At 44.1% G+C, this 25373-nt stretch overlaps 1 protein-coding gene across 4 annotated transcripts in view; it reads right to left on the reverse strand.

Annotated features, from left to right (window-relative positions):
* Positions 1-25373, reverse strand: part of SCUBE2 (signal peptide, CUB domain and EGF like domain containing 2) — a 63349-nt gene that overhangs the window by 12747 nt on the left and 25229 nt on the right. For 2 of the 4 annotated variants that reach the window (XM_069469549.1, XM_069469547.1), the window contains exons 8-16: positions 22521-22637; positions 21420-21542; positions 18823-18939; positions 17258-17380; positions 16697-16813; positions 16351-16431; positions 14473-14577; positions 12641-12796; positions 12054-12260 (exon numbers count right to left, since the gene is read on the reverse strand). In XM_069469549.1, coding sequence (XP_069325650.1) covers positions 12054-12260; positions 12641-12796; positions 14473-14577; positions 16351-16431; positions 16697-16813; positions 17258-17380; positions 18823-18939; positions 21420-21542; positions 22521-22637 — 1146 coding nt within the window. The remainder of the gene's footprint in view (positions 1-12053; positions 12261-12640; positions 12797-14472; positions 14578-16350; positions 16432-16696; positions 16814-17257; positions 17381-18822; positions 18940-21419; positions 21543-22520; positions 22638-25373) is intronic. The other 2 variants (XM_069469548.1, XM_069469550.1) reach the window with 2 other exon arrangements.

Raw genomic sequence — 25373 nt, forward strand, 5'->3', positions numbered from 1 at the left:
AGATGTTTCCATTTTGGGAAGAGTTGCTTTTATAGTGCTCATTCACCTATAGGAGAGTGCCCATATGGTGACAATGATTCCAATAGCCCCATTAATCGTAACAGAGTCAGATCAGCACGGTCTGTGGCAGAGGACGGATCCCCTCTGTGTGTGGACAAAACCAGAGCTGGTTCTCACTCAACCGAGTAACTGGATGGGCTCCTGCTGCTCTCTGGGCCTCGACTCCCCTTAGAACTCTTTAACCCCCCAAAGCCTTTTCAAAGTTACATTTTGAGAGGCCTCACAATATCCCACATCTGTTGCTATTTCTTAACTGATCAAAGGGCTGAGAAATGCCCCTCGGGCTGCCCTGTGTAAAAGAGGGCACCAGCTCTTTTTCCTCCCAGTGAAAGGCCTGACTCACATAAACAAACTCATATTGTCAGTCACAATTTCCATTTTCCTTCCGGAGAGAAAGACCTACAGAAATAATTCATGCCAAGCACCTTCCAAATAGATTTGTTTCTTTCACAAGGTAAAAATGAGCTAAACACTAAACAGTGACTGAAATGTCAAGAAGGGATGCTTGAAAGCAGCTCTTTGCAAATGTGCTGAAGATCTGGCCCGCAGAGACCCCAATCACACGTTCCAGTTGCTTCTCTCTTCTCCTTGAGCAACCAGCTTGTTTTGCTACCCCAGACAAAGGAGTCAATTGCCCCCAGAACACTTGACTATCACAGCAAAGCTTTTGTGTGTCTTCAGTGACCATTAAAATCCCATTCTCAAATCCCACACAGCTGTTTTCTCTCCCTCTTAAGAAAAAAATAGGAGAAAGCTTTTCTGATGCAAAAGGGAGAGACCAGCAGGATGAGGATTAATGGCGACAAGAGGCCTCAAGGCCCAGCCTCTTTTCAGCACTGTGGCCTTTCAGCATTTCAGGCTATGGACAAACACTATGGGCTCTCTGTGGCTAAGACGGTGAACCTAATAAAAGGGGTCACTCTCTAGCATTTGACTGCTTTCTTAAGGATCACGCCTTGACTTCTGAAGAAGAGCCAGAAACAGCCCACGCGGATTCCCAGGGTGTCCCCGGCTGCCGCTTTGTCCCAGCTCAGAGGCGATGGCACTCCAGGCAGCACTGTGGCCTCAGGATCCTGGTTTGAACCCCCTTTATAGCAGTGCCCCAGGATAACAGGGGGCAGGGCCTCCTTGAGCTGAGAGACTGATTTTTCATTGTCTGGCCAGGTTTTTGGTGTGTGCTCAGGTTTGCTATTTGAAAACATTCTTATAGTTGGGGCAGAGAAATGAACCCAGCTTTGTCACCTTTCTTGTTGGGTTCCGAAATGCACGCTATGTTCTTTTCATGCCTAGTTAACTGGAGCTGAAATTTCACTTCCTTTAGACTGTCTCTTTTGCCCTCAATTTAAATTTTTCCCCCAAGATTTGCCCTTTGCCCTCTTTTCTCATAATGTTAACAACTATCCTTGGGATTTCATCTGTTGTCCCATGAAGATGCATTTACACATTCATTCAGTAATGCTTACTAAACATGATTATGTGTTAAGTACTGTTCTAGGTGCTGGAGATACAGCAGAGAAGACGATAGAAATGGTGAACAGAACTAATGGGGTTCTCATTCTAGCGGAGAATATGGACAATAAATGAGCAAAGGAATAAACGTATAACAGAATGCCAAGTAGTGGCATGATAAAGAACAGGAAAATGGTAAGGGGCCAAAGAGTGGTAGGGGTGGGGTATGTGCATAGAAGTGTGGTCAAGAAAGGCCTCCCTGAACAGAGACCAGAAAGAAATGAGGGAAATAGCCTTGCAGTGGGATTGCCTAATAGCAAGAAGGCCAGTGCAGTAGGAAAGCAGTGAAAGGGCAGGGGGATAGGAGATGAATTTTAACAAGCAAGCAAGGGCCAGATCATGTGGGTGCTGGAAAGCCATGGTAAGGAAACTAGGTCTTACTCAAAGTGTGCTGGAGGTTTTGAAGGGGGTAGTTTTAAATGGGGCAGTAGCACGATCTGATTTATGTTTTTATTAATAAAAGAGGCTGGACACAGTGCCACATGCCTGTAATCCCTGCACTTTGGGAGGCTGAGGTGGGAGGATCACTTGAGCCCAGGAGTTTGAGGCTGCAGTGCGCTATGGTGACACCACTGCACACCAGCCTGGGTGACAGAGTGAGACCCCATTAAAAGAAAAGAAAAGATGTTCTGGCTACTATGTGGAGAACAGACTGAGGGCGGGCAAGGCTAAGGAGAATGATTAGGAGCCTATCACGATAGACTGAGCAGGAGATGCTGGTGGTTTGGGGCAGAGCAGTAATAATGGAGGAAGAGAAAAGTGGTTGGATTCAGGAAATAATCTGAAGCAGAGCTGACAGGATTTGCTCATGGAGTAGATGAGGAGCATGACACAGAGAGAGAGGTCAAAATGACTCTGAGGCTTTTGACTTGAGCAATTGGGTAAATAGAGGGGCCATTTACTGAGGTTTGAGTTGGGAAGGAGGGAGGAGGATAAGAAGCTTTGTTTGGAAATGCTGAGTCTGAGAGGCGTGTTGGCCATGCAAGCGTTGACACTGAGAAGACACTGGTTACCCTAGTTGGTCTCTGAGGTAGAATACTACACCTCACGGGTTTACAAGACAAGCCAGGGAGTGTGGGCAGAACATTTTCATATCTATTTATATTAATTTTCACCTAAAAAATAAGAAACAAAGCTCTACTGGTTTAGTATACAGTGGAAGAGCAGCCCCTCAGCCAGCACACACCTCCGTGAGTCACAGGACACACGTGGAGACACAAGGTCACCAAGAAAGGAGAGTCGCAGGCTTCCCACAGCTCTGGAGGTGCAGGGATACTGACTGATTCACTTCTTTCACTGTATTGAGAAGAATTACAGTTTAACTGTGCCTGGTTTAGTAGATTCCCTGATTATATTATCTAGTTTTAACTAAACTAACCATCACAAAATAGAAATCAGCTTTGAACAATTCCTGTGAAGAAGACCTGGATTGAGGGTTGTGTCCATGATGCAAGCACATGTGCAGAACAGGAAAGTGCCAGGGTGGACACATCTACTCCTGGAATAGTGATATCTGCGGGATATGGTCCAAGACCCCGATGGCTGCCTGAAACCTCAGAAAATACTAAACCCTATAGGTACCGTGTTCTTTCCTATACATACATACCTATGGTAAAATTTAATTTGAAAATTAGGCACAATAAGAGATTAACAACAATAATAATGAAATGGAACAATTATACCCATACTCAGTAATAAAATTTATGTGAATGTGGTACCTCTCTCTTTCTCTCTCTCTCTCTCAAAACCTCTCATTATACTGTACTCACCCTTCTTCTTGTGATCTGTCAATCTGATAACCAAGATGACTACTAAGTGACTAACAACAGGTGGTAGCGTATGCAGCATGGATACACTGGACAAAGGGGTTATTCACATCTGGGCGGGACAGAGTGAGATGGGGCAAGATTTCATCACGCTACTTAGAACATCACACAATTTAAAACTTATGAATTGTTTATATCTGTAATTTTTCATTTAATATGTTTGGACTATGGGTGAGTAAAAGTAAGTGAAACCATGGAAAGCAAAACTGCAGATAAGGAGGGACAACTATACAAGCTCTTTGTCAGACCATATCACAAGACAGAAACAGTAATGATTTCTTCAGATCTGATGAGAGTTCACCGAAAGCACTAGCAATGAACAAAAAGACTATTTGAAAAATGAATTTACACTCACTATTATTAACAATGAATCTCACCAAATTGCAAAGATTCTACCTTAAGATGCTAGCCAGTTATTTAAAAATTGTTTATTTAATCTTTATCTTGTTCTATCTTTTATGATGCGTGTATTAGCCAATAGTATAAGTATATAATTTGTAAGTAAGTAAACATTCATCAATTCAATTGTATTTTACTTTAAAAGAGAGAGAGAGAGAGTGTGTGTGTGCATATGTGATCTTAAACATTCAACATCTCTGGCATAGAGAAGTCCATAACTCAAACTAGAGGCACAGCTGGAGAGGGCAGTTTGGGAGTCACCAGCATGTGGTGGTATTGAAAGCTATGGCACTGGATGAGGTCACTGAGGAGGGTGTGAAGAGAGAGGAGGGGGACAGACTGAGCCTGGGACACCTGATGTTTAGAGAGCAGAAAGTAGGGGAGGAAGCAGCATTGAAAATGGAAAGGGCCTGGGCACAGTGGCTCATTCCTCTAATCCCAGTGCTTTGGGAGGCTGAGGCAGGAGGATCACTTGAGCCCAGGAGTTCAAGGTCACAGTGAGCTATGATCACACCACTGGACTCCAGCCAGAGCAACAAAGTGAGACTCTATCTCTAAAAAAAAAAAAAAAAGAGAGAGAGAAAGAAGGAAGAAAAGAAAGGAAAGAAAGAGAGAGAGAGGAGGGGGGAGGGAGGGAAGGAAGGAGGGAGGGAGGGAGGGAAGGAAAAAAAAGAAAAAAAAAAAGAAAGAAAAGAAAAGAAAAGAAAGACATATATAAAGGGAGTAGCCAGCAAAGCAGGAGAACCAGAATTGTGTGGTGTCCGAAACCCACGAGAAGAAAGCGATTCCGGGGCAGGGAAAGATGCATGGTTTTAGAGAAGATGCCTGCAAAGAGGAGTGGGAGTAGGCAACTGGAGTTGGAGGTCATTAGAAATCTTGGAAAAAGCAGTTTCAGTGGAAAGGTTAGGCACGAAAACCAGATTGAGGAGAAAATGGGCAGTAAGCAGGCAAAGACAGTACAACTCCTTCACAGAGTTTTGTTCTACAGAAGACAAAGAAATGAAGCAGTATCTGGAGAGAAGCATGAAGGCAATGGAGGGTTTGTTTGCTTTGTAAGATAGGAGATGCGTGCTGTTGGAAATGATCTCGCAGAGAAGGAGCATTCTGAGAGGGGGAGCAGTCAGTGGGACAACAGTGGGAGCAGCATCCTTAAGAGGTCGAGAGGGAATGGGCTCCAGCTGGAGGGGAAGGGTTGGCCTTCGACAGAGCACGGGATGTCCGTCCATTTTAACAGAAGGCGAATCTGAGCATGTGTGGACAGACGCAGGACAGGAGAGCTGATCTGGACATGGAGAGATGAAGTCTTTTTGCTAGACTCCCAGATTCTCACAGATAACTGTTTCTGGAAACTTTGTTGCAACTCAAATTCACCTTGTCCAAGGGGTGGGCTTTTCTTTCCCCTCTCTGGCTTTACTTTCTTTTTTCTTTTCCTTTTTTTTCGAGACAGGGTCTTGCTGTGTCACCCTGGCTAGAGTGCAGTGGCACCATCATAGCTCACTGCAACCTCCAACTCCTAGGCTCAAGTGATCCTCCTGCCTCGGCCTCCTGAGTAGCTGGAACTGCAGGTATGAGCCACCACGCCTGCCTAATTTTTCTATTTTTTGTAGAGATGGGGGTCTCATTATGTTCCCAGGTGGGTCTTGAAGTTCTGGCCTCAAGTGATCCAACCACGTTAGCCACCCAAAGTGCTAGGATTATGTGTGTGAGCCACTGCACCCGATCAGGCTTTACTCTTTATAGATGACACCTCTACACTCCCAGTCACCAAGGCTCCAAACCACAGCTGCCCTGGCCTCTCTCCTCACTGCCCCACCACTCAGTTGCAGCGTCCTACAGTTGTGTCCCTTCTGTCTTTTATTCTTCATCCCTGTGACACTCATGACCCTTGGATCCTTGCCATCTTTTATTTGGATGACTGTAATAACCTTCCATGAGTTCCCTGGTCCTCTGTTCCTCCCTGCCCCGGCTCTTTCTATCCAACCGTCAGATTCACCTTTCTAAAGTGTTTCTCTTCACTCCGAGCATGTCTCTCACTTTCTTTGACTCAATACTCAGTCTTTAGCCTCCTTTTCTATATCTGAGTTTTCATCCTTTCTCATGCTCTCTCAAGAGCCTATTTTTTCCCTGCTTCTTCTATAAATCTCTTCTGATTATTTCTTCCCCAGTGATCACATTCATCTAACCATTCAACTGACCCACCGACCTTTTCTCAGTGCCTCCTGCATATGAAACAGGGCTGGTGAGATGAGGAACATATGGGAAGCAGGTGCCGGGATCAGAAACCTCTGAGCCCACCCCAACCCTTCCCTCTTCTCAGTCCCCAATCCATGTCATCCCCAAATGCTGCTCCACTTTCCTCCTAAATGTCCCTTTAACCCATTGTTTCTTCTCTATCCACTAGTGCCTTCATGTTCTCAATACCGCATGTGACACATTTAACAGCCCCCAAATTGGTCTTCTGGCCTCCTCCCATTCAATCAGAGAAATCTTTCTATTAATAGAATACACATATAACCTAGACACGTCCTGATTAATTCCTCTAATGGCACCATGTCACCTAGAGATAAAGTTGAGGCTCCTTAGCAATGTATCTGAGGTCTCCCACAACTTGGTTGTGCCTTCCCACTAGCCTAGTTGCCGATCACATCTTTCTTACTTACCAGGTGAGTAATACTGATACGCCAATAATGCCCTGTGCACACTGTTCTGCCTCATTTCCCAAGGCGTTTCCTTCACCTGCATAGTCCTCCCTACATATGCATCATCTAGGCAGCCTTCGAAACTCAGCTCAGGTTTCCGCTCTTTGGGGAAGGCTTCTCTTACCCTTCCCTGGGAGAGCCAGACGCAACTTGAGGGATGGCGTCTTATTTATCCAGGCCTCCCCAGCACCCCCCACAGAGCTGGCCCATGGAGGGTTCCCCATATGGGTGCAGTATGAGTAAGATGATCACAGGGCACAGGCTGTACCCAGGAGAGCTGAGAGTATTCAAACTGAGAGAGTTAAGAACATAGGCTCTTGAGTCAGATCTGGATTTGGATCCTGCCTCTGCCAGTTACTTGCTGGGTGACGTTGGGAAAAATGCTTATCTTCCTATGCCACAGTTTTCTTACCTATAAAAAGGGCATGAGTTAACATAGACTTACGGTGAGGATTAAATGAGATAATATAAGCAAAGTGCTTAGCACAGCGCTGAACAGTATAAGTGTTCCATAAATGTCAACATCTTACTAAATTATGTTTTTAAACCTTTTTTAATTAATAGATTTTCCTACCCAGTCTATGTGTTAAATATTGATCTAATACTGGTCTATAGTGCTAATACAGACTTATATATTTTCCTCAATGTAAACAGAAAAGGAAATTTCTACCTGTCCAATTACAAATAATTTCCCAATTGTGAAAGAATTAAGAAGACAATGCCCAGCTCATTTCTGCCTCAGGCCCTCTGCATGTGCTGGTGCCCCCACCCACCAGCAGAGTGGCGCCACCCGCACCAGGGCCCGCAGGCTGGCTCCCTGTCCTCGCTCACGCCCCAAACGTCACTTGCTCTGACAGCCTCCCCTGACCACCCCGCTGAGAGTATCCCTTCCTCTGTGTCATTATCTTCATTAAACTTCTGAAATTATCGCTTTTCTTTACCTTTCTGTTTCCATCTCCCTCTGTCAGAATGTGTCCTTCAGAAAAACTTCCTGGCTCATTGTGTTCTCACGGCTTCATCCCAAGCGCACAGAGTGGACAGAGTGGGATCTCGATTAACACTGGTGGGATTAGTTTTTCTCAATGGCCGCAGAGGAAAGCCACTGCTGTTCAAAACTGAATTAAACTTTCCTAGTCTCTCACGAACCCAGGCACTAAGATACCTCCCAGTTTGCCAGTTGCCTGGATTGTGTCTTCTAAAACTCTCAGCAAGTTTTGAAAACAAACAAATATAAAAAATAGATATATTATCAAGTATATTTCTTAAATAATTTATCTTTTAGCTGTTATTATGAAAGTATAACAGCTGGAAATCCACGTCACATTTAATTTTTTCTTTAGACACAAAGGACTTTATGAAGTACTATGGAGCTTAAGGAATTTGTTCCTTGGAGAATATACTCACTTTTTTTTTTGTCATCTTGCTAAAATTGATCACAGATGGTACAAAGGTCACTTGCAGAGCAGGCTGTCCCCAAAGTCCCCAAATGCCAAATTAATGAGACTTTATTAAGTAAAAATGACAATAAGAAAGACAGTCTACAATTGGTCAGAAGTGATTACTTTCTTTGGTGTAACTTGGGACTTTAAAATTTATTTTTTAAAAATGATATTGAAAAGACAAACAGTTCATTGGAAAAATAGGCAAAGAACCTGGATATTCTCGGAAGAAAAAATCCAAATAACCATAGACACAGGACAGCATGCTCAGTCTTACTAATAACCAAAGAAAAACAAGTTAAAATGACTTTCTTATATTTTGGTTATCAAATTTACAAAAATTAAAAGGATCAATGATAAATAATCCATGTTAGTAAGGATGTGGACAATAAACGCTCACACAATGTTGGAAGGAGTATATGTTATTATGGTCTTTTTGGAGGGTAACTTGGCAATATCTATCAAAGTTTTACATATGCATGTTCTTTGACCTGGCCATCGTACTTCTACAATCTATCCTTCAGAAATATTGGCCATGTACACAAAGAAGGATATTTATTACAGCACTGTTTATAATTTAAAAATTTGGAATAACTTCAATGTCCACCAATAGCAGTAGAGCTAATAAATACTTGTGTCTTAAAACAGACTATGAAGCTGTAAAAGAAATGACATTGCTCCCCTATTAGCATGGAAAGATGTTCTTGATCTACTCCATAGTTAAAAACAGCATGTAGCACTATTCAAATTGTATTGATATATTTATTCACATAAAAACCCATAATCTATTTTCAACACAGTAGCCAAAGTTATCCTTTTAAAATATGAGTCAGAACTCTGTTATTCCTCTGCTCAAACCTCCCCCCCAACACGCCCCCGCTTCCCCTGGCTTCCTTTCTCCCTCTGAATCCTCACTGATTTCCAATCCCTTCCGCCACTGCCCTCTGACTTCTTCGCTCACCCTCCCTCCCTCCCTTAGCTCTCATCATCCTGACCTTCCTTCCAATACCTCAGGTGTTTTGGACTTGCTGTTCCCTTTGCCTGAAACTCCTTTCCCCCAGATATTCCCATAGCTTCCTTCCCCATATCTTTGCATCTCTGCCCAAATGACATTTTGCAATGAGGCCTTCCCTGACCACAATCTACATTTTAGGGGAGTACTTTCCTCCTCACCCCTCACCCTGCCCTGGCACTCTGCATTCCACCTCCCTGCTGTCCTGTTCTACACATCCTTATCACCATCTGCCACATGATATATTTCCTTGGTCATTGGTTGGTTATCCATCTTCTTTCTCTATAATTCCCTCTCTGAGGGCTGAAACTTTTGCTTGTTTGGCTCAGTGCTGGATTCCCAGTATCTAGAATGGTACCTGGCACACAGTCAGTGCTCAATAAATATTTATTGAATGAATAAATTTTAATTTTTACACACACATAAATACTGATGTGGAAAAATACACAGCAACCCATAACAGTGCTACTGCTGGGCAATGAGATTAGTGAGCTATGGGGAGAAATCTCATCTTTACTGTATATGTTTCTGTATCATTTGAAATATGTAATACTTTTGTAATTAAAAAGTAAATTAAAAATATTTAAAAAGATAAACATAACGTGGTGTACACCTATAATCCTAGCACTCCGGGAGGCCGAGGCAGGAGGATCACTTGAGGTGAGGAGTTTGAGACCAGCCTGAACAAGAGTGAGGCCCCGTCTCTACTAAAAATAGAAAAAATTAGCCTGTAGTCCCCGCTACTTGAGAGCCTGAGGCAGGATTGTTCAAGCCCAGGAGCTTCAGGCTGCAGTGAGCTATGATGACGCCACTGTACTCTAGCCTGGGAGACAGAGCAAGACCCTGTCTCAAAAAACAAACAAACAAATAAAAACCATAATTGTTCCATCTCTCCTTTAAGGTGACTCCATTTTTGTGGGGTTCCTTTCAGCAGACACTGAAAATAATTTCCAAAAAGAACTATCATATGTTTGTCTTTACTGTATGTACCATCCAGAATTCAGAAAACAGCAGTGAGCCTAGTTCTAACACCATCAAACAGAACAGAAATGCAAGACACACAGACACACACACACATACACAGAGTCCAGGATTTGGCCCATGCCATGTGCCTGCTGAGTAAAACGCCTTCTTCATTAACACACCTGACCCTTCTTTATACCCACTTCTTCCCTCCAGCAGGAAAAAGGAATGTCACTGGTAATTCCTTGTGCTGTTTCGTCTACACGGTAACACCTTCAACATGGCTGTCAGACAGGGCGGACCTGATTTGGGTCCATGTGGGCTATGAAATTCATCCAGCTCTTGAGACAAGACACACTGCCTCCCTTAGAAATAAATCCAACCTAGTTTAGCATGACAAGCATCTCAGGGACACATGACACACCACAACAGCTACATAAGCCCTCTACTGAGGGTCTTTCATAGCTTGTCACTGTCATGAGGACTCTGTTAAGTAACTCCTGCTCCATATCCTTGGGCCTTTATTCCCCAGAATCAGACCCATGGTAGTATTAGTAATACTCTGGCTGGCAGCTTAACACTAGGTTTTCCTGATTCTTAACTGGCCACAGACTCCCTGGTGAGCCCACAGGCCTCACCCCAACAGCATAGCAAACAGAGGATGGCGCAGTTAGCTCTGAGAGGCCAGAAGGACCAGCCTGCCCTGACAGTGTCTTCAACTCACCCCGGGAAGTGGGGCAGCAACAGCCAACTCTCATCACTATTTTGGTATGAAAACTGGAACTCTTAGAATTTTAAATGAGAACAAATCAACCAGCTGAGTTGTTTTTAATTTTTTTTTTCTTTGTTTCTTTTTAAGAGAATCAGCTGAAATAAAAGTCAAGACTATCTGGAAACCAGCCGCTTGTGCACAGTTACACTTGATTTTTCGCTAAGTTTTGGCAAAGCAACAGATTCGAGCTGTGGGGCTACTGCTGACGATTTTCTGGATCAAGTGCCTCTTGGTTCAGCTTTGCTTATTCAGAAACACGAGTTTCTACTCCTTAGTTAAGCTTCATTTCTTGGGCCTTGTGATTCTACCGATGCTTCAGAAAGGACATCGATTTGCTCTGGAGGGATCTGGTTACTGAAATTCACCTTACTCAGGACCAGAGCACAGACTGGAATGAGACCACCAATGTGATCTTGAGCAAGAGAACATAGCCCTCTGGGCTCCAGTTTGATCATCGGTTCGATGGAGATAACGACACCTACCTGGTAAGGCTACTGTCAGGATTAAATGTGAAAATGCAGACACGGGGCTTAGTGTTACACTGTGACAGATAAAAACTCAATAAATCATTAGCATTATTACTGCAAAGTGAGACCCCAGCTTTCCCCATCTAAGACTTCTCAGGTAGAGCCTCCCATTACTACCCAGAACAGTCTCTCGTGACAAACAAATCTCTAAACTGACCACCCGAGAACCTCTTGCCCTGGAACCTCTGGCAACAGGTTTATCAGAGGGACAGAATGGATATTGCTCAAGTGCCAGATCTCAAATGTAATTCTGAAACACACGGCGACAACGACAACAACAACATACAGTGGAACCGACACCACTCAGAGCCTGGCTGACACTCAGGGGTCTCACACGGCAACCGAGCAGCCGCTGAGCTTTGCCGCTGCATGAAACTATGGCCGGGAGTTTGTTCTTCGCCACCACTGGTCAAGTCGGAGGGAGATTCTAAGAGGAGCTGTGAAAATGGACTGTGGAAAAGGCTCCTGGGCACCTTCTACCTCCAGTCCCGCCCCAGCCAGGGAACACAGTACTTGAAGACTCTTACAGAGCAACCTTCCTTCTTCTCATCAACCCTGTCTCTTCCTTCCTGTCCCTTGATTCAACATACACTCACTTCAGTGCCCACCACAAGCCAAGCACTGAGGACAGAGAGGTGAACGAGATCAATCTTGGCCCTGGGGAGCTCTGGGTCTAGTGGGCACGGCAGACACCGACAATGACAGGTACTTAATGAGAAATGCTGTCCAGAGTGTTCTCTGGAGTGAGCCTGGAGAAGGGAGGATGGGCCAGACTTGCTTTTGATTACCCTGAGTGTCTACAGAGCCCAAGGCAGTGCTGTTAGCAAGAATGTCCTAGGCCACTCACCACACTGGTTTTCTGCGTGACCCTGGCCCACTCCACAGGGCTCTGCCCGCCGTTCAGATGTTCTGGGAGGCTTTTTAGCCACGTCGAGGTCCACACCTGATAGGTGGAGGTGAAACTGCTCCCTGTGGGCAGCCTTCCTGAGCGTGCGGACAGCTTTCCGGAGCCGCTTCTCTGTTCGCTTCACGATGCAGCTCAGGTCACAAGAAGCTGTGGAAACAAGAGGGACAGCAGTGCGGGAGGAGGTCAGGCTGGTGGGTGTGATGATGATCGACTGCAGGACCCACCAACACCCCGAGCTCCCTGTGGACCAAATGGGGAGAGACCTGGAAGTGGGGACCGAGCCGGCAGGGCAGCATTTGATTCAAACACAAATTTGTTTTGATCAAAATGGTAGCTTTGAGTTTTTACGAAGCAGAGAAAATCATGAGATTCCAAACCAATTCAGTTTAGTTTGGGGGTGGGAAAAAAACAGGAGATACTTCAGTGTTTGTAATATTTTTTTCTCCATGAGTGATTAAAAGTGAAAAGCAAAGAAATAAGGAGCAAGCTTTGAGAAGCCTGGCAATGTAGACTGTTTTCAAACCAACCTGTCACCTCCTTTTGGTTAGTTTCAAGCTCAAACTCAACAGTGATAAACATTTCCTTAGGGGTGCTTGGTCGGCCAGGGGCTCCTGGGACTTGCTTGCCGGAGCTGCATGTAAGGTTTGCGTAGCGGAAGCTCTCTTTTACTGAGCTGTGCTTCTCTGTATGAAGAAACAAAATTATCGGAAGCCAAATCCTGGCAAAGCACTCAGATGAACATTCGCTAGAGCTCAGTAAACATTTCATTAAAACAACTCTCAAGGGACTAAATGATTAACTCCAGATGCCAAGACATTGCAAGCCCTCAGCTTGGAGCACGATGACATTTTAATTTTGAAGAGCTAGTTTTGCCTCCTATATAACTTTACTATTTAGCTCTTGAACATTCTTTTCATAGACAAATACTGGATGTTTCTGACTGACCGGCCACATATGCAGAACCAGGGGGCGGTTCGCATCCCTTACTGACGGCTTCGCTAAGGTGCCTTCATATTCTCACAGTTGACTTTCTTAAAGCTGGACTGTAGTGTATCGAGCAGGGGTTGAGGCTTCAAATAAGGAATGAGCACCAGAGTAGAAAGGAAGCCAACTCCTGCTTTCAGGCAAACTGACCTTGGAGTAATTCCAACCCAAAGGGAAAGCTGGAAAGCACATCGACAATGATGTCTCATTTTTAAATAACCAGGAGCAATAAATGGCACAAAGAATCAACAGAACCAAACACTATCACGCAGGCGTCCAGGATGAGAATGGAAGTGTTACATAAGACAGGGCTTTGCACGCCCCTGTTCCTGACTTTGGCTGTCTCCTCTCTCCCCGTGGCTTCCAATGAATCTGTTAACCAATGATTGTTAACCCTAACCAAGGAGCAGGTCCACACATCATCCTCACAATTAATTTGTCTCTATTTTAAAATTTAAAAATCAACCATCATCCTCCTACCAAGTAACCACTACTGATGATATGAAGAATTTTCTTTTTTTTTCTTTTACCACAGCTTTTCTTACACAATTTAGACTGTATTAGATATACAAAATGTTTCTTTCACTTTTCCATCTCAGCATTGTAACAAGAATATTTTCCTGTGTCATTAAACACTTCGAAAATACTTAATTAATAGTTGCATAATATTCCATCAAATGGAAGACCAAGTTACTTAAAATAGGCAGTCAAAAGTGACTAGAGTGTGCTTTATTGTTTACTAGTTTGTGTGATTTATTTGATGGTAGACCGGGAAAAGAAGCCTTCCTAATACATGAATCCTGACCTTTCTTTTTTTAAATCTCCAAAAGTATTCTAAGAAATAATACTGGAAATGTGAGCTGGGGAGAAAGAGGAGGGCTGGAGTCTGCTCTTTTCAATAAGGCCAGTTCTACTTGGATGGCATTTGCTCTGCTGAAGCCAATGGAGTCACTGCTTCCAAAACCTAGACCCAGCAGGAAAGCTGGATATTACATCTTTGTTCGTCAAAGCCAAACCTCTTTTCATTTCTTTGGCTTATATTCAAGCAAACTCTAAGATCTAGAAAATTTAACCCAATCTGATCACACATTGCTAATGCATCTTAAGCCCTTATTGATGCCTATGAACTCACAGGTTTCCCCAGGGCCTCGCCAACGGTACCTCGCAAAGGAAGCCCCAAAGTGTAACCCCAGAACTACACAGGGGTGCTAGGTGAGGCTCTTCTTCCTCTTGGGATGAGAGTCCCTGGAGGTTCTGAATGGTTCAGTCCCATCTGAAGCATGCCTGGATTCTCAGGACAGCCCCGGGCCCCCCGCGGGCCTCCAGCATCCCAACATGCAGGCAAGCTCCCTGCACCAGCTGTCTGATTTCATACCTGGTGGTGCTGGTCGCAGACCCTCGGGAAACAGCTCAGCCTTTTTCAAACTACACTTGCCTTCATTTAGCTTAAAGGTTACACTTGTCCTGACGGTGGCGACATCTTCAGAAAGAAACAAGTGAGAGATGTTACCTTCAGAGGCAAAGGAATGCAAACACCAGGAGGGTAACGGGGAGCTGTCCGCTGGTGGCTCCTACCACACGCTGCACGCCCCAAGCCCCTCTCTTACCCTGAGACCAAGAAAGGTTGGATCACGGAGTGCCCATCACTCTGGACTGGGGGACTGGGGGACTGGGAGCCTCCTAAGAATCACGCTTTTCCCCACACATGAGAGATAAATCCAGTGTTGAAATGTAACAAAGAGAGGCTCAAAAATAGCCTTAACAGTGAGATGAAAGATGAGGTCATTTTTGTGCCTTCCTGAGAAAGAAGGCCAGAATCTCCCAGGTCAAATTTGGATAGGACTGTTGAGGGAAATGGTGAGGGGCAGGCACTCCTGAATGAGCCTGTCCAGAGAGGACAGGGCAGAGGCAGCCGCCACTCCAGACAAAGATGGCGCTTACTAGGCATGGCCGGGATTTCCAGGGTCTGGGAGGGAGCAAGGGTGCCACTTTGAGGGCCTGATGAACAAAATTCTGTTCTCCTTCCAGTGTCAGTCTTAACTATATATTAGGCTCTGGGGTCAGTGGCCTGGATTCAAATTCTAGCTCTTTGACTTATAGTGAGAACTTGAGCAAGTTACCAGTCTCCCTAAGCCTCAGCTTCCTCATCTGTAAAACAGACATAATTATAGTACCTACACTAACCAGGCTGTTGTAAGGAGTAAATGAGATAATGCCAAAAAAAAAAAAAAAAAAAAAAGAAAGAAAGAAAGAAAAGAAAAACGTTAGCCTACTGCCTGGTGTACAGTAAGAACTGAATAACTGTTAGTTATTTGTTTGCTCACCCTTGGGGTGGCCTCAATCACGAAGGAACCATCACTGAGGGATGTGGTGAGACAGACTATGATGTCTGCTCTGGCTGAGTCCAACCTTCTGACAAAAGGGGCAGTGAGGGACAGTGCTCAGAAGCTCTGGGTTCAAATCCTGGCTCCTCTATTTCTTATCTAAGTCGTTTTGGGTAAGTTATTTCACCTCTCTGAGCCTCAGTTTCTTCATCCAATTAATGAGGATAATAGTGAAATTTACCCAGAGGGTTATAGTATGGCTTAAATCAGCTAATATGTGTAATACGGTAGCTGGCATATTTGAGCGGCTCAGTCAATACATGCCAGATGTTACTGTCCTGCTTTGGGTCTCCAGCTTTGCTTGTATATGTAATTCAGACATCAAGATGTAATATGGACCTCATTCAGAGGTTCTCATGACATAATGACAAAGATGTCTACATCTGGGAGGGCAAGGCCTCCTAAAACCTTTGGATTTTATTCTTTGTCTTTTGACAAACAGGAAAGAGTTTGGCCTCCTTTCTCAGGACAGAATTCCTGCCGCCCCTGTTCTGCCCAGGCCTATTTCCAGCCACACCACGTGCCCCAGGCACACTCCCCACTGGGCCCTTGAGGTGTTCTGGAGTCTGGGGAGTTTGGGAGACCTGAGTCTCCTGGTCCCAGAGCTCTGTGGGGCTCTGCCCAATATGATGACCCACCAGGCTGACCGCAGTGCCTCCTAGCACACAGTGGCCCCTCAGTAAGCACCTGTTACGTGGGTGAGTCAGATTTCAAGCACCAGAGCTGTAGGCGAGAATATCCTGTAACATGCTCACAGCATGGAGATTAAGAGAAAAGAAAATAAAGCCAACATCGAAGAACAGCACCTCATGAATTAGGCCCATTGAACACAGTGAGACCCAGGGAGAACACACAGATTTGGTAATTACCCCCAAAAGCAGAGTCATTTGATTTTTGCTGTTTGTTCCTGAGAGAAGAGCCGCAGGTGACAGAGTAGGCCTCTTGCAGTCCTGACAGACAGAACGTGGGTTGTCAAACATGTAAGCAAGGTTACAGACTATCCAGGTAGCAGCTGTAATCACCCCCCATCCCCACTCCACATGAGCCACTGGAAAAATGCCCAGCATTTTCTCAAAGCATGGACCTCTCAAAGCATGGTGGTCAGGGGACATCTGGTCGAGGGCCTAGAAGCCCTTTGAGGGAATCTAACACTTAGAGGCCAGGGAGGCCTGGCCCTGGCATGAGGACCTGCCCCGGGGACTGGGCCCCACTCACCTGAAGAGAGGTGAATGCCAGAGTGACATCTTAGGAAGCACCTGTCTCCTCCACCACTCTTACCGCAATGCAGGGACACGTGGGGTGACACACTAGCGGGCAGGAGCCCCTTCACTTCTAGACAGGACAAAACACAGACACTCACAGAAAGAGAAGGATGAATCCAAGTGTGACAAGGATAGTTGAGTCCCATGCACCAAAGACCCCAAGAAAAGAAGGTACAGCTGACACCCCGCACAGAACGCACACCAGGCCTTATTTCCCACCGAGGTAAAGGAGACCCTTGTTTGCCATTGTTTTAATGCAGAAAAGCAACCAGGAAAACAGAAGTCAGTTCCAACCTACACAGATGCACAGAAGGAAACACCAGAGCCTGCAAAGTATCTCCTGTTTTTGAACTATGCAAAGAACAGCTGCTGCAGCTGAGGGAAGGAGAATTCAGTGGAGGGACGGTCAGCCACGCTCCTGGGCCAACCGGACCTGGGAGCGCACACAGAGCCGCGCTGCCTCTGGGCCAGAGGTGGGCCCCACAGACCAAGTCTGCGTCTCAGTGCCCCTTACCCACACAGTCTTTTTTGTTCCAGTGGAGCTTGTACCCGGGGTGGCACTGGCATTCGTAGCCGCCCACTGTGTTCACACAGATCTGCTGACAGCCTCCGTTGTTGACGCTGCACTCGTTGGTGTCTGTGAAACAAAAAACACTCTTCTATCACAACAGCCTGTCACTGAATGGGCTGATACTGTCCCTCCCTTGAGGAAGGAGGCACAAGGCAGTCACATGGTTGAAACTCACTAAGCAAAGGGAAGGTGATGACTGTCTTCAGGACGTGCACTTGGCACCAGCTGACTCCATACCCTACTCCCCACCCAGTGAATTTCCTGGTATGAGCCTCACTAGGGCCGTCTCAAGTTCCATTCTTGACCAAACCATTCCCTCATTAGGGATACTCAGAAAAGGCCACACTCTACTTTCAGATGGTCAAACTTGGGCACTGCACAGGCTTTAAAACTCTACCATCTTCCTGGGCTACCCACCAAGGGAGACACAGGACTAGGTCTCCCTATTTAACCACTTATGCAGTTGAGTACAGAGAAGGAAAGTGGTATTCTCTAATTCCCAGCAACCTGAGGCTGAGTCCAGGCAGAAAGGTGGCCCCATCTAAACCCAGACACACATCCTTACTCGGGGTACATTTCCTTGAGGTTTCTTGATGTACTGAGAAGAGTATGTTTTTAGCCATGCCAAGGATGTATTGAAAAGGAGAAGGGAGACAACATTGTCTATAGCAAATCACTGCTGTCCATTCTTCTTAGGCACAAAACACAAGGACTAGGCAGGAAGTATTTAGGCTGGTGGTTCCAACATCCTGCAAATACTCAGGAAGATCACTTTGAAAGCTCTAGACATTCTGGATTAGAATCTGAACCTGTATTCTCATAGATTGCAGTGGGGAGTTGGTACCAAATCTGATTTTATGCCATTGGTACCAGTTGGTACCAAATCTGATTTTATGCCATTGGTACCAGTTGGTACCAAATCTGATTTTATGCCATTGGTACCAAATCTGGTTTTGGTACCAAATCTGATTTTATGCCATTCTCTGCTTGACCATGAGGTTATGAGACATGAGCATGTTGCTGAATGGGCACAGAATAGAGAGATAAACTCACTGGTTCCACTTGCAGCTCAAAGACCTAATTGTGGGGCTCATACCAAGGTTTGGCAGCCAGTTGCTATGCACAACAGGCTGTGGAATTGGTTGGTGTCCCGCCAAGCCTTTCTGAGGACTGCGACTTTACTATCTCCTGGGAAGTTCCAATTCCAACGGACAGGGTAGCAGCTCCTGAGAGACCCCCCCCCCCATCCTCTGAATACAATCACAAGTCAATAAGGAATCCACAGCTGAAAGAGCTCAGCTCCTCTCTGCTCCATTTCACACTCAACGTGTCAAAGGGATAAATGTCAGAAGATTTCCTTTAGCAGATGCTTCCCTTCCATTGATGGACTCACCGCTGTTGTACAGAGACTGGAACGTACCTTTCACCCCCGAGGCAGGAAAATAAACCTCAGGGGTGGAGGCTCCACAGCACCCCACCTCTCTACTCTAGCGGGGCTGTCTGCTCACCTCCACAGTGGGTGAAGCCGTACAGGGTGTACCCTTGGTTGCAAGCACAAGCAAATGTGCCAGGGTGGTTGATGCAGCTGTGGTCACAGGTCCTATCCAAAGAGCACTCATCCACATCTGTAATTGCCAAAGGGAGAGGGAGCTGAGACCCACTCTGAGGGTTGAGGGAAGAATGGGTTTATAATAAACACCAGTTGCTGACCACCACCAAAAGTGACACACACAGGGTGAAAAATGATCTATCCATTCTCCTCACTCGCTTGTGTTAAAGAAGGTGTTGAGCAGCCCATCCTAAGTATAGTCACGCCAGGGTCCTTATTTCCACATTCTCTTGCAAAATACACTTGCCTCAGAGCTCAATTGGTCTCTCACCATGCTTAACTGTAGGGCTGAGTAATTTAAAATATTTAAATGAAGCCAAACGAGATAACATACCTAAAAAGGGTTTTCTACACTATAAAGTGGTAGTTGTGCATTATTATTAGTGTCATATTGCCATTGGTAAAACAACAATAGTAATTTATGAGCTATGGTGAATTGAAAGGAGAAAACACTTGGTTTGGAGGTAAATCTGGTTCCCATCTCTTTCTGATCTTTCCAAAATTAGTCTTCTGGCCCCAAGAGGCCAGTTAATCCTGGATGTTATTTATTTATTTATTTATTTTTTTTTTTTTTTCAGCCAGACATTGTCAACCAAATTCCTGGATTTTAATATCCTCTGCCCTAAAAGAATGCACGAACACTAATATCCTCTGTAGATTTCTATTGCAGACACTGTAATTTGGTGGTTAAGCTCTGAATTGGATCCTCTTGGCCAATCCCTGGTTTTGTTCTTCCTCCACAGTCCAGTCCCACATGTCCCCTGTCTTCCTGGTTCAGTGTGAAAGCCTCCTTGGCTGCAGCTGGGGTCATGCAAACTAGCCTCAGGAGGCTGCATTTGTCTATCTAATCATTCCTCTTCCCTGGCCTGGCCCTCACATCTTTCCTGCAGACTAGAATGTTAGTGCTTCACTCTCTCAACTTGAAGGGTTTTAACAGAGTTACAACTCGTGTCTCCAAATGGATAAAACAACATAGCACTCGGTGGAAGCCAACTAGACCATTGCTAGACTACTTTTTCAACACGAAATGTGCCAGGAGAAACTACATTAATAAAAAACAAACATTTGGAAGGAACAGGAGGAATGAAAAAGTGAAATAAAAAGGGCAAATTCTTGCAAAACCTCTTTATCCCTAGCTTTTCCCAGAAATCCTGGCAACTTCTTCAATAAATTTGTTCTGTGCAAATATTTGTTCTACCAAGACTGATCATGAAAAATGAGAAAAAGTCAGTTTCCTTCCTAGTAACTGATGCCATTCTGTGAAATCTGTTATTGCTATCAGCCAGTTGTTGAGAAAGTGGACTTGTTCAGTAGCTGACTTTGGCTGTTCACTATGGGCTTTTGCTTTGCCAAAAATAATGAGATCACTTTCCTAATTCCTTTTTAATGTGTTTACACAGCTTAAACAGTCTTGCTTGCTCTATACGTTGTGAAACATTATGTGGAACAGCAAATTTGCTTTCCAAGTCAAACTGAAGAAATTATTATTTCCACACAATAATCGTCTAGAATTAATTTACTGAATTTAAAGGAGAATGTACTTGAACTGCCCGACAAATTATGTACTGAGAAGAACAAACCGAGAGAGGAAAAAAACCTAATTCACACCATAAAGTTTTTTAAAAAGAGGTAATTTTACATCTTTTTTATCTGAAGTGAAATCGATACTATATTCTGATTTTGATTTAATTCTGAGATTTCTGATAAAATAAGTTAGACAATTGTTCTTTATTCACAGAAATGGAGCAAGAATAAATGATAGCACATCTTTCCTAAGAGCTTCTTCCTGCATTATCAATAGGACGTTAAAAAAAGGTGCTTATCTAAAAGTAAAAAATGATGCTTCCCACTCAAAACAGCTTCCCGCCACCCCAAACAGTTATTAATGCCACCAACAACTGTGCCCTAGAGAAGTCCCCTTGCTGCACCCCTTATATGGGAAAGATGCGTTCGAGAAGGGGGTTGTAATCCTGCCTAGGGATCAGCCAGCATCTTCTCCCCTTCCACAAGCATCAAAGGCTGCTCATTTAAAACAAGGTCTGTGGGAAGAGGCCAACTGGTACATGATCTTGATTATGTATTGACCTCAACTTTTCACAAGGAAGGCATGTTAACTAAATCTATACATTTTCGCTTTTAATTTGTAACTTTCGTTATAAATTCTATAACATTAAAGGAAATTTTAGAAAGGGAAAATGATTCCTAATCTCAACACCCCAGTGCAATTCTGCTTGCATTGTGTTCCATTCCATTTCTAGCAGCCAGCTCTGCTGTAATCACACCGGATGGGTTCTTTGAGGTGTTCTCTAATCATTAACAGCTTAATTTCCAAAATATACCTGTGAGCTACATCAGTGTTTTTATTCTACCTAACAGATGAAGTAAGTGAAGGCTGGGATGGAGGTTGGCAAGCCAGTCTCTGCCAGGGTGGGGCCACATGTTCTCTGCTCTAACCAGTGGGCCATTGCACAGCACAGCTACGCTTTCAGCACATACCTTGGCAAGACTTCTCATCTGTTAATAATTTAAATCCTTTTTTGCAGCTGCAGTCAAAACTGCCCACAGTGTTTTTGCAGAAATGATCACAACCTCCATTGCGGGTCTGGCACTCATCAATATCTGTAACAGGCAAGCATCGGCAAATCAGAGAGGAACACTTGCCTCATTTCCCACAAATCCCTGAAGTGCTATTATGAGTGTTCATTATTCCCTGAAATAAAAACAGACCCATAAAAGCATTTAAGAATGCTTGCTGATGTTTTTAATCTTATACATGTTTTCTTGTCTGGCTTAACCAGTTTTGAAAGACAAGTGCCTCATCCTCTTGAGAACTTAGACTTACGATGCCCTTGACTAGCAGTAAGAAAACAAACTGGGGGAAAGAATGGTGAGGTCCTGTTATATTCTCATCCTTGTACTGCTCTCTCAAGATAACATGGCTCCCTTTGGTACACTACCTAGTCTAGTTTAATGATTAAAGTTGTAAGGGACTAGAGCACTTGTTTTGGCAAATTACACAATGATCAAATAGCCTCAATGTTTTTAAATTATTCCTGATACTCAATCTTATCTCTTCTCAGTTTCGTCTGGTAATTGGTTATCTACTTTTTATCATGCTAAAGAACTCATCCTTTGTACTCTTGCCCATGAAACACTAGCAAGTCATTGGGGTCTCTCTTCATCAGTAAAAGTTAATGGTACAGTTATTCATTAAGTCCTCTAGATAATAATCTTGACTGTTTTTTATATAATAATCTCTAGGCTACTATTTATCATATGTTGATATTATCTCTTGCAAATGAATGCTTCCTTGAACTGCCTTTTTCTAATAAGGCCACTGTCTGAAATGAATTATTTGATGCTTGTAGAGGCTGACCTCCTCAACAATTAGTGTAATTAAGTTGGTTCTAATTAAGCTTACTCAATTATAACCTTCAACTAGCCCAGGGAAGAAAAGCCTCCATCAATATGAATCATAAGCAAATCTAGAGTTACTTGAGGTGTGGAGGGGAAGAGCTGCCTTTATCCCCACACTTCAGCAGCATGGGGCTCCCCCCACACCGGGGCACCCAGCCTCCCTGCAGAGGTGAAGGCTACCTTTACACGTCTTCCCATCCAACTGCAGAGTGAATCCGATGGGGCAGCTGCAGTGAACCCCTGTTGAAGTATCCTTACAGGTGCGATCACAGCCTCCATTGTTGACAGCACATGTTTCTGACAAGGAGGTAAGAAAAGGCAGTTAGCTTCCTAAAGAAGTGCTGATACAGCTGTTACGATTCGGCAAGTTCATGGAAGCCAAGAAGCATGGTGCGGTACCCCTGATCACACCCCAAGTCTCTGCCATCTGCAGGTGGGATAGAGGGAGGGCAGGTGCAGCCCCTCCCACCCATCTAAATGAGTGATATTTTCTGAGGAAGCTTGTCAGGGTAAAGGGGTAAAGATGTCTCCCAGCCTGCAAAGCCGACCCCCACTAGTGGATTCAAAGCCATTAAAAGTACCTGCTGATCCACAGCCAGCAACCTGCTAAGTATGACCATATCTGGCAGGTGAGGTGTGACTGCAGAATAGGGCACAAAGAGATAATGTTCCTTTCATAATCCTGAACCTTCTCCTTTGAATGTGAGTAATGCACAAAGCAAGAGGGTAAGCATTGCCCACCCCAACAGTTCCCTTGGTGTAGACTAGTGACTTCATCTTTGCAACTGCCAATTTACTCAAATTAGAAGTTTAACTTTCCCTGAAAGGAAAAAGGTCTGTCATAACTGCATGAAAAATAAGCCACAGTTGTTAAATCACAACTATGGAGATGAGGAACAATAAGCAAATGGCTTTTAGTTCTGCATTTCATACAGTTATTCCAAGTAATAGACAAGTGCTAGTCAACATTCATTCAATTGTTAGCACCTAGCACTTAGGTATCCAGAAACATGATTTTTTTTTTCTTCCATAGCTACTTCATTTGAAAGCCTGGGAGACAAGCCTAGTTCTAATTAAATATGACAGAGAGAACATGTATGTTTATCTGTTTTCTTTCAAAACTTCACCAAAATAAGAATAGATTTTTAAAAGTATAAATCCTTAAGGACAAAGAAAATGGAAGAAAAGACAATAGATGAAAGACGTCAAATATGCTGGAAGTGGCGTGTCAGGGGAGGAGCAGTGACTGGCACAGCAGAAAGCTGAACCCTCACGGTCTGCAGACGGAGCGCCGACAAGTGCTCACTCACGTGAGCCACAGAATCCCAGAAAGGCCCAGGGATTGGAGCTATCAAGTTACTCTAGAGGCAGAGATGAGGATGGAGTTAAGAATAGGAAGATTATTTGAGAGTCTGTACAAGAAACAGTTAAACCCCTAGAGCTCCTCCTTAAGTCATAGCCCCTGCCCTATTCTAGCTACGGCAGAGAAGTTTATCTTCTGGGACTCAAGGGCACCAGGAATAGCAGAAGAGGAGAGGGAGACACTGTCCAGTGAAAGTCTATATATATCCAGAAAAGAGAGATCCCAAACCCTCACCACCCTCCCACCCTTCCCCCAGCCCCTCAGCTCCCAGAGTGCTGGCCGCTAAGCTGCATGAGACTGGAGGAGATTGAAGAATTCCTCTTCAGCTAAATTGACCTGCCCAAGTGAAAAGACCTATTGATAATGGCATTTGAGGATCACCAAATAAAATGGCTAAGTCACTGCCTAGTCACCCACATATGAAGCCCATCAGTTAATAGAATATCCAATTGGCTTCTTAGTATTTCACTATTAAATATGAAAAATCAGTCAAGAATTACTAGACATTTTTGGAAAGCCTCTACTATGAAATAAATATACCAAATCAAACAAACAGGGGGAAAAAAAAACCTGGAGGAAATGAAGATAATATAGGAAGAAAAAGAGAAGTTAAAATCTTATAATTAATTTCCTCAGAGAGATGAATAGAATCCAGGAAATAAGAACAGGTTCCGGCCGGGCGCGGTGGCTCACGCCTGTAATCCTAGCACTCTGGGAGGCCGAGGCGGGTGGATTGCTCAAGGTCAGGAGTTCGAGACCAGCCTGAGCGAGACCCCGTCTCTACTAAAAATAGAAAGACATTATATGGACAACTAAAAATCTATATAGAAAAAATTAGCCGGGCATAGTGGCGCATGCCTGTAGTCCCAGCTACTTGGGAGGCTGAGGCAGTAGGATCGCTTAAGCCCAGGAGTCTGAGGTTGCTGTGAGCTAAGCTGACACCACGGCACTCACTCTAGCCTGGGCAACAAAGTGAGACTCTGTCTCAACAAAAAAAAAAAAAAAAGAAAAAAAAAAAAAAAGAAAAAAGAACAGGTTCCTACAATAGTAGACCAAACTAAACTTCTTGAAAAATTAAAATATGAAAGCAGAACTTAAAAAAAAAATCCTGTAGAAAGAGTAGAAGAAAAAAACCAAAAATCTTCTAGAAAGCACACCAAAAATACCAAGAAAAGAGAAAGAAAATTAGAGGATCAATTTAAGAGTTACAAAAACCAACTGATAGGAGTTCCAGAGAGAAAGAACAGAGAAAATGGGGTGAAGAAATGCCATATCAAGAGGAAAAATATAAGAACATTTCTCAGAATCAAGGGACTTGAATGTCCACATTGAAAAGGCCTACTGAGTATTCAGCACACCAGGTGGGCAAAGGCTCACAGTAAGGGACCTTATTGTGACATTTCAGATCACCAGGGACAAGAAGATCCTGAAAACTTCCAGAGAGAAGCTTTTCAGGTTTCATACAAAGGATCGAGAATAAAGATGACTGTAGCCTTCTCAAAACAATACTGCATGCTTGAAACCAATGGAGTGCTAACTTTAAAACTCTGGAGGAATATTCTTCCCAACTCCGAAGTCTATACTGAGCCAGACTCTCAATAAAGGGTGAAGGTAGAATATAAATGAATTTTCAGCATGCAAAGTGTTTAAAAAACCTACATCTGATTCAC

Source organism: Eulemur rufifrons, chromosome 6 (genome assembly GCF_041146395.1).
Source record: "Eulemur rufifrons isolate Redbay chromosome 6, OSU_ERuf_1, whole genome shotgun sequence".
Lineage (NCBI taxonomy): Eukaryota > Metazoa > Chordata > Mammalia > Primates > Lemuridae > Eulemur > Eulemur rufifrons.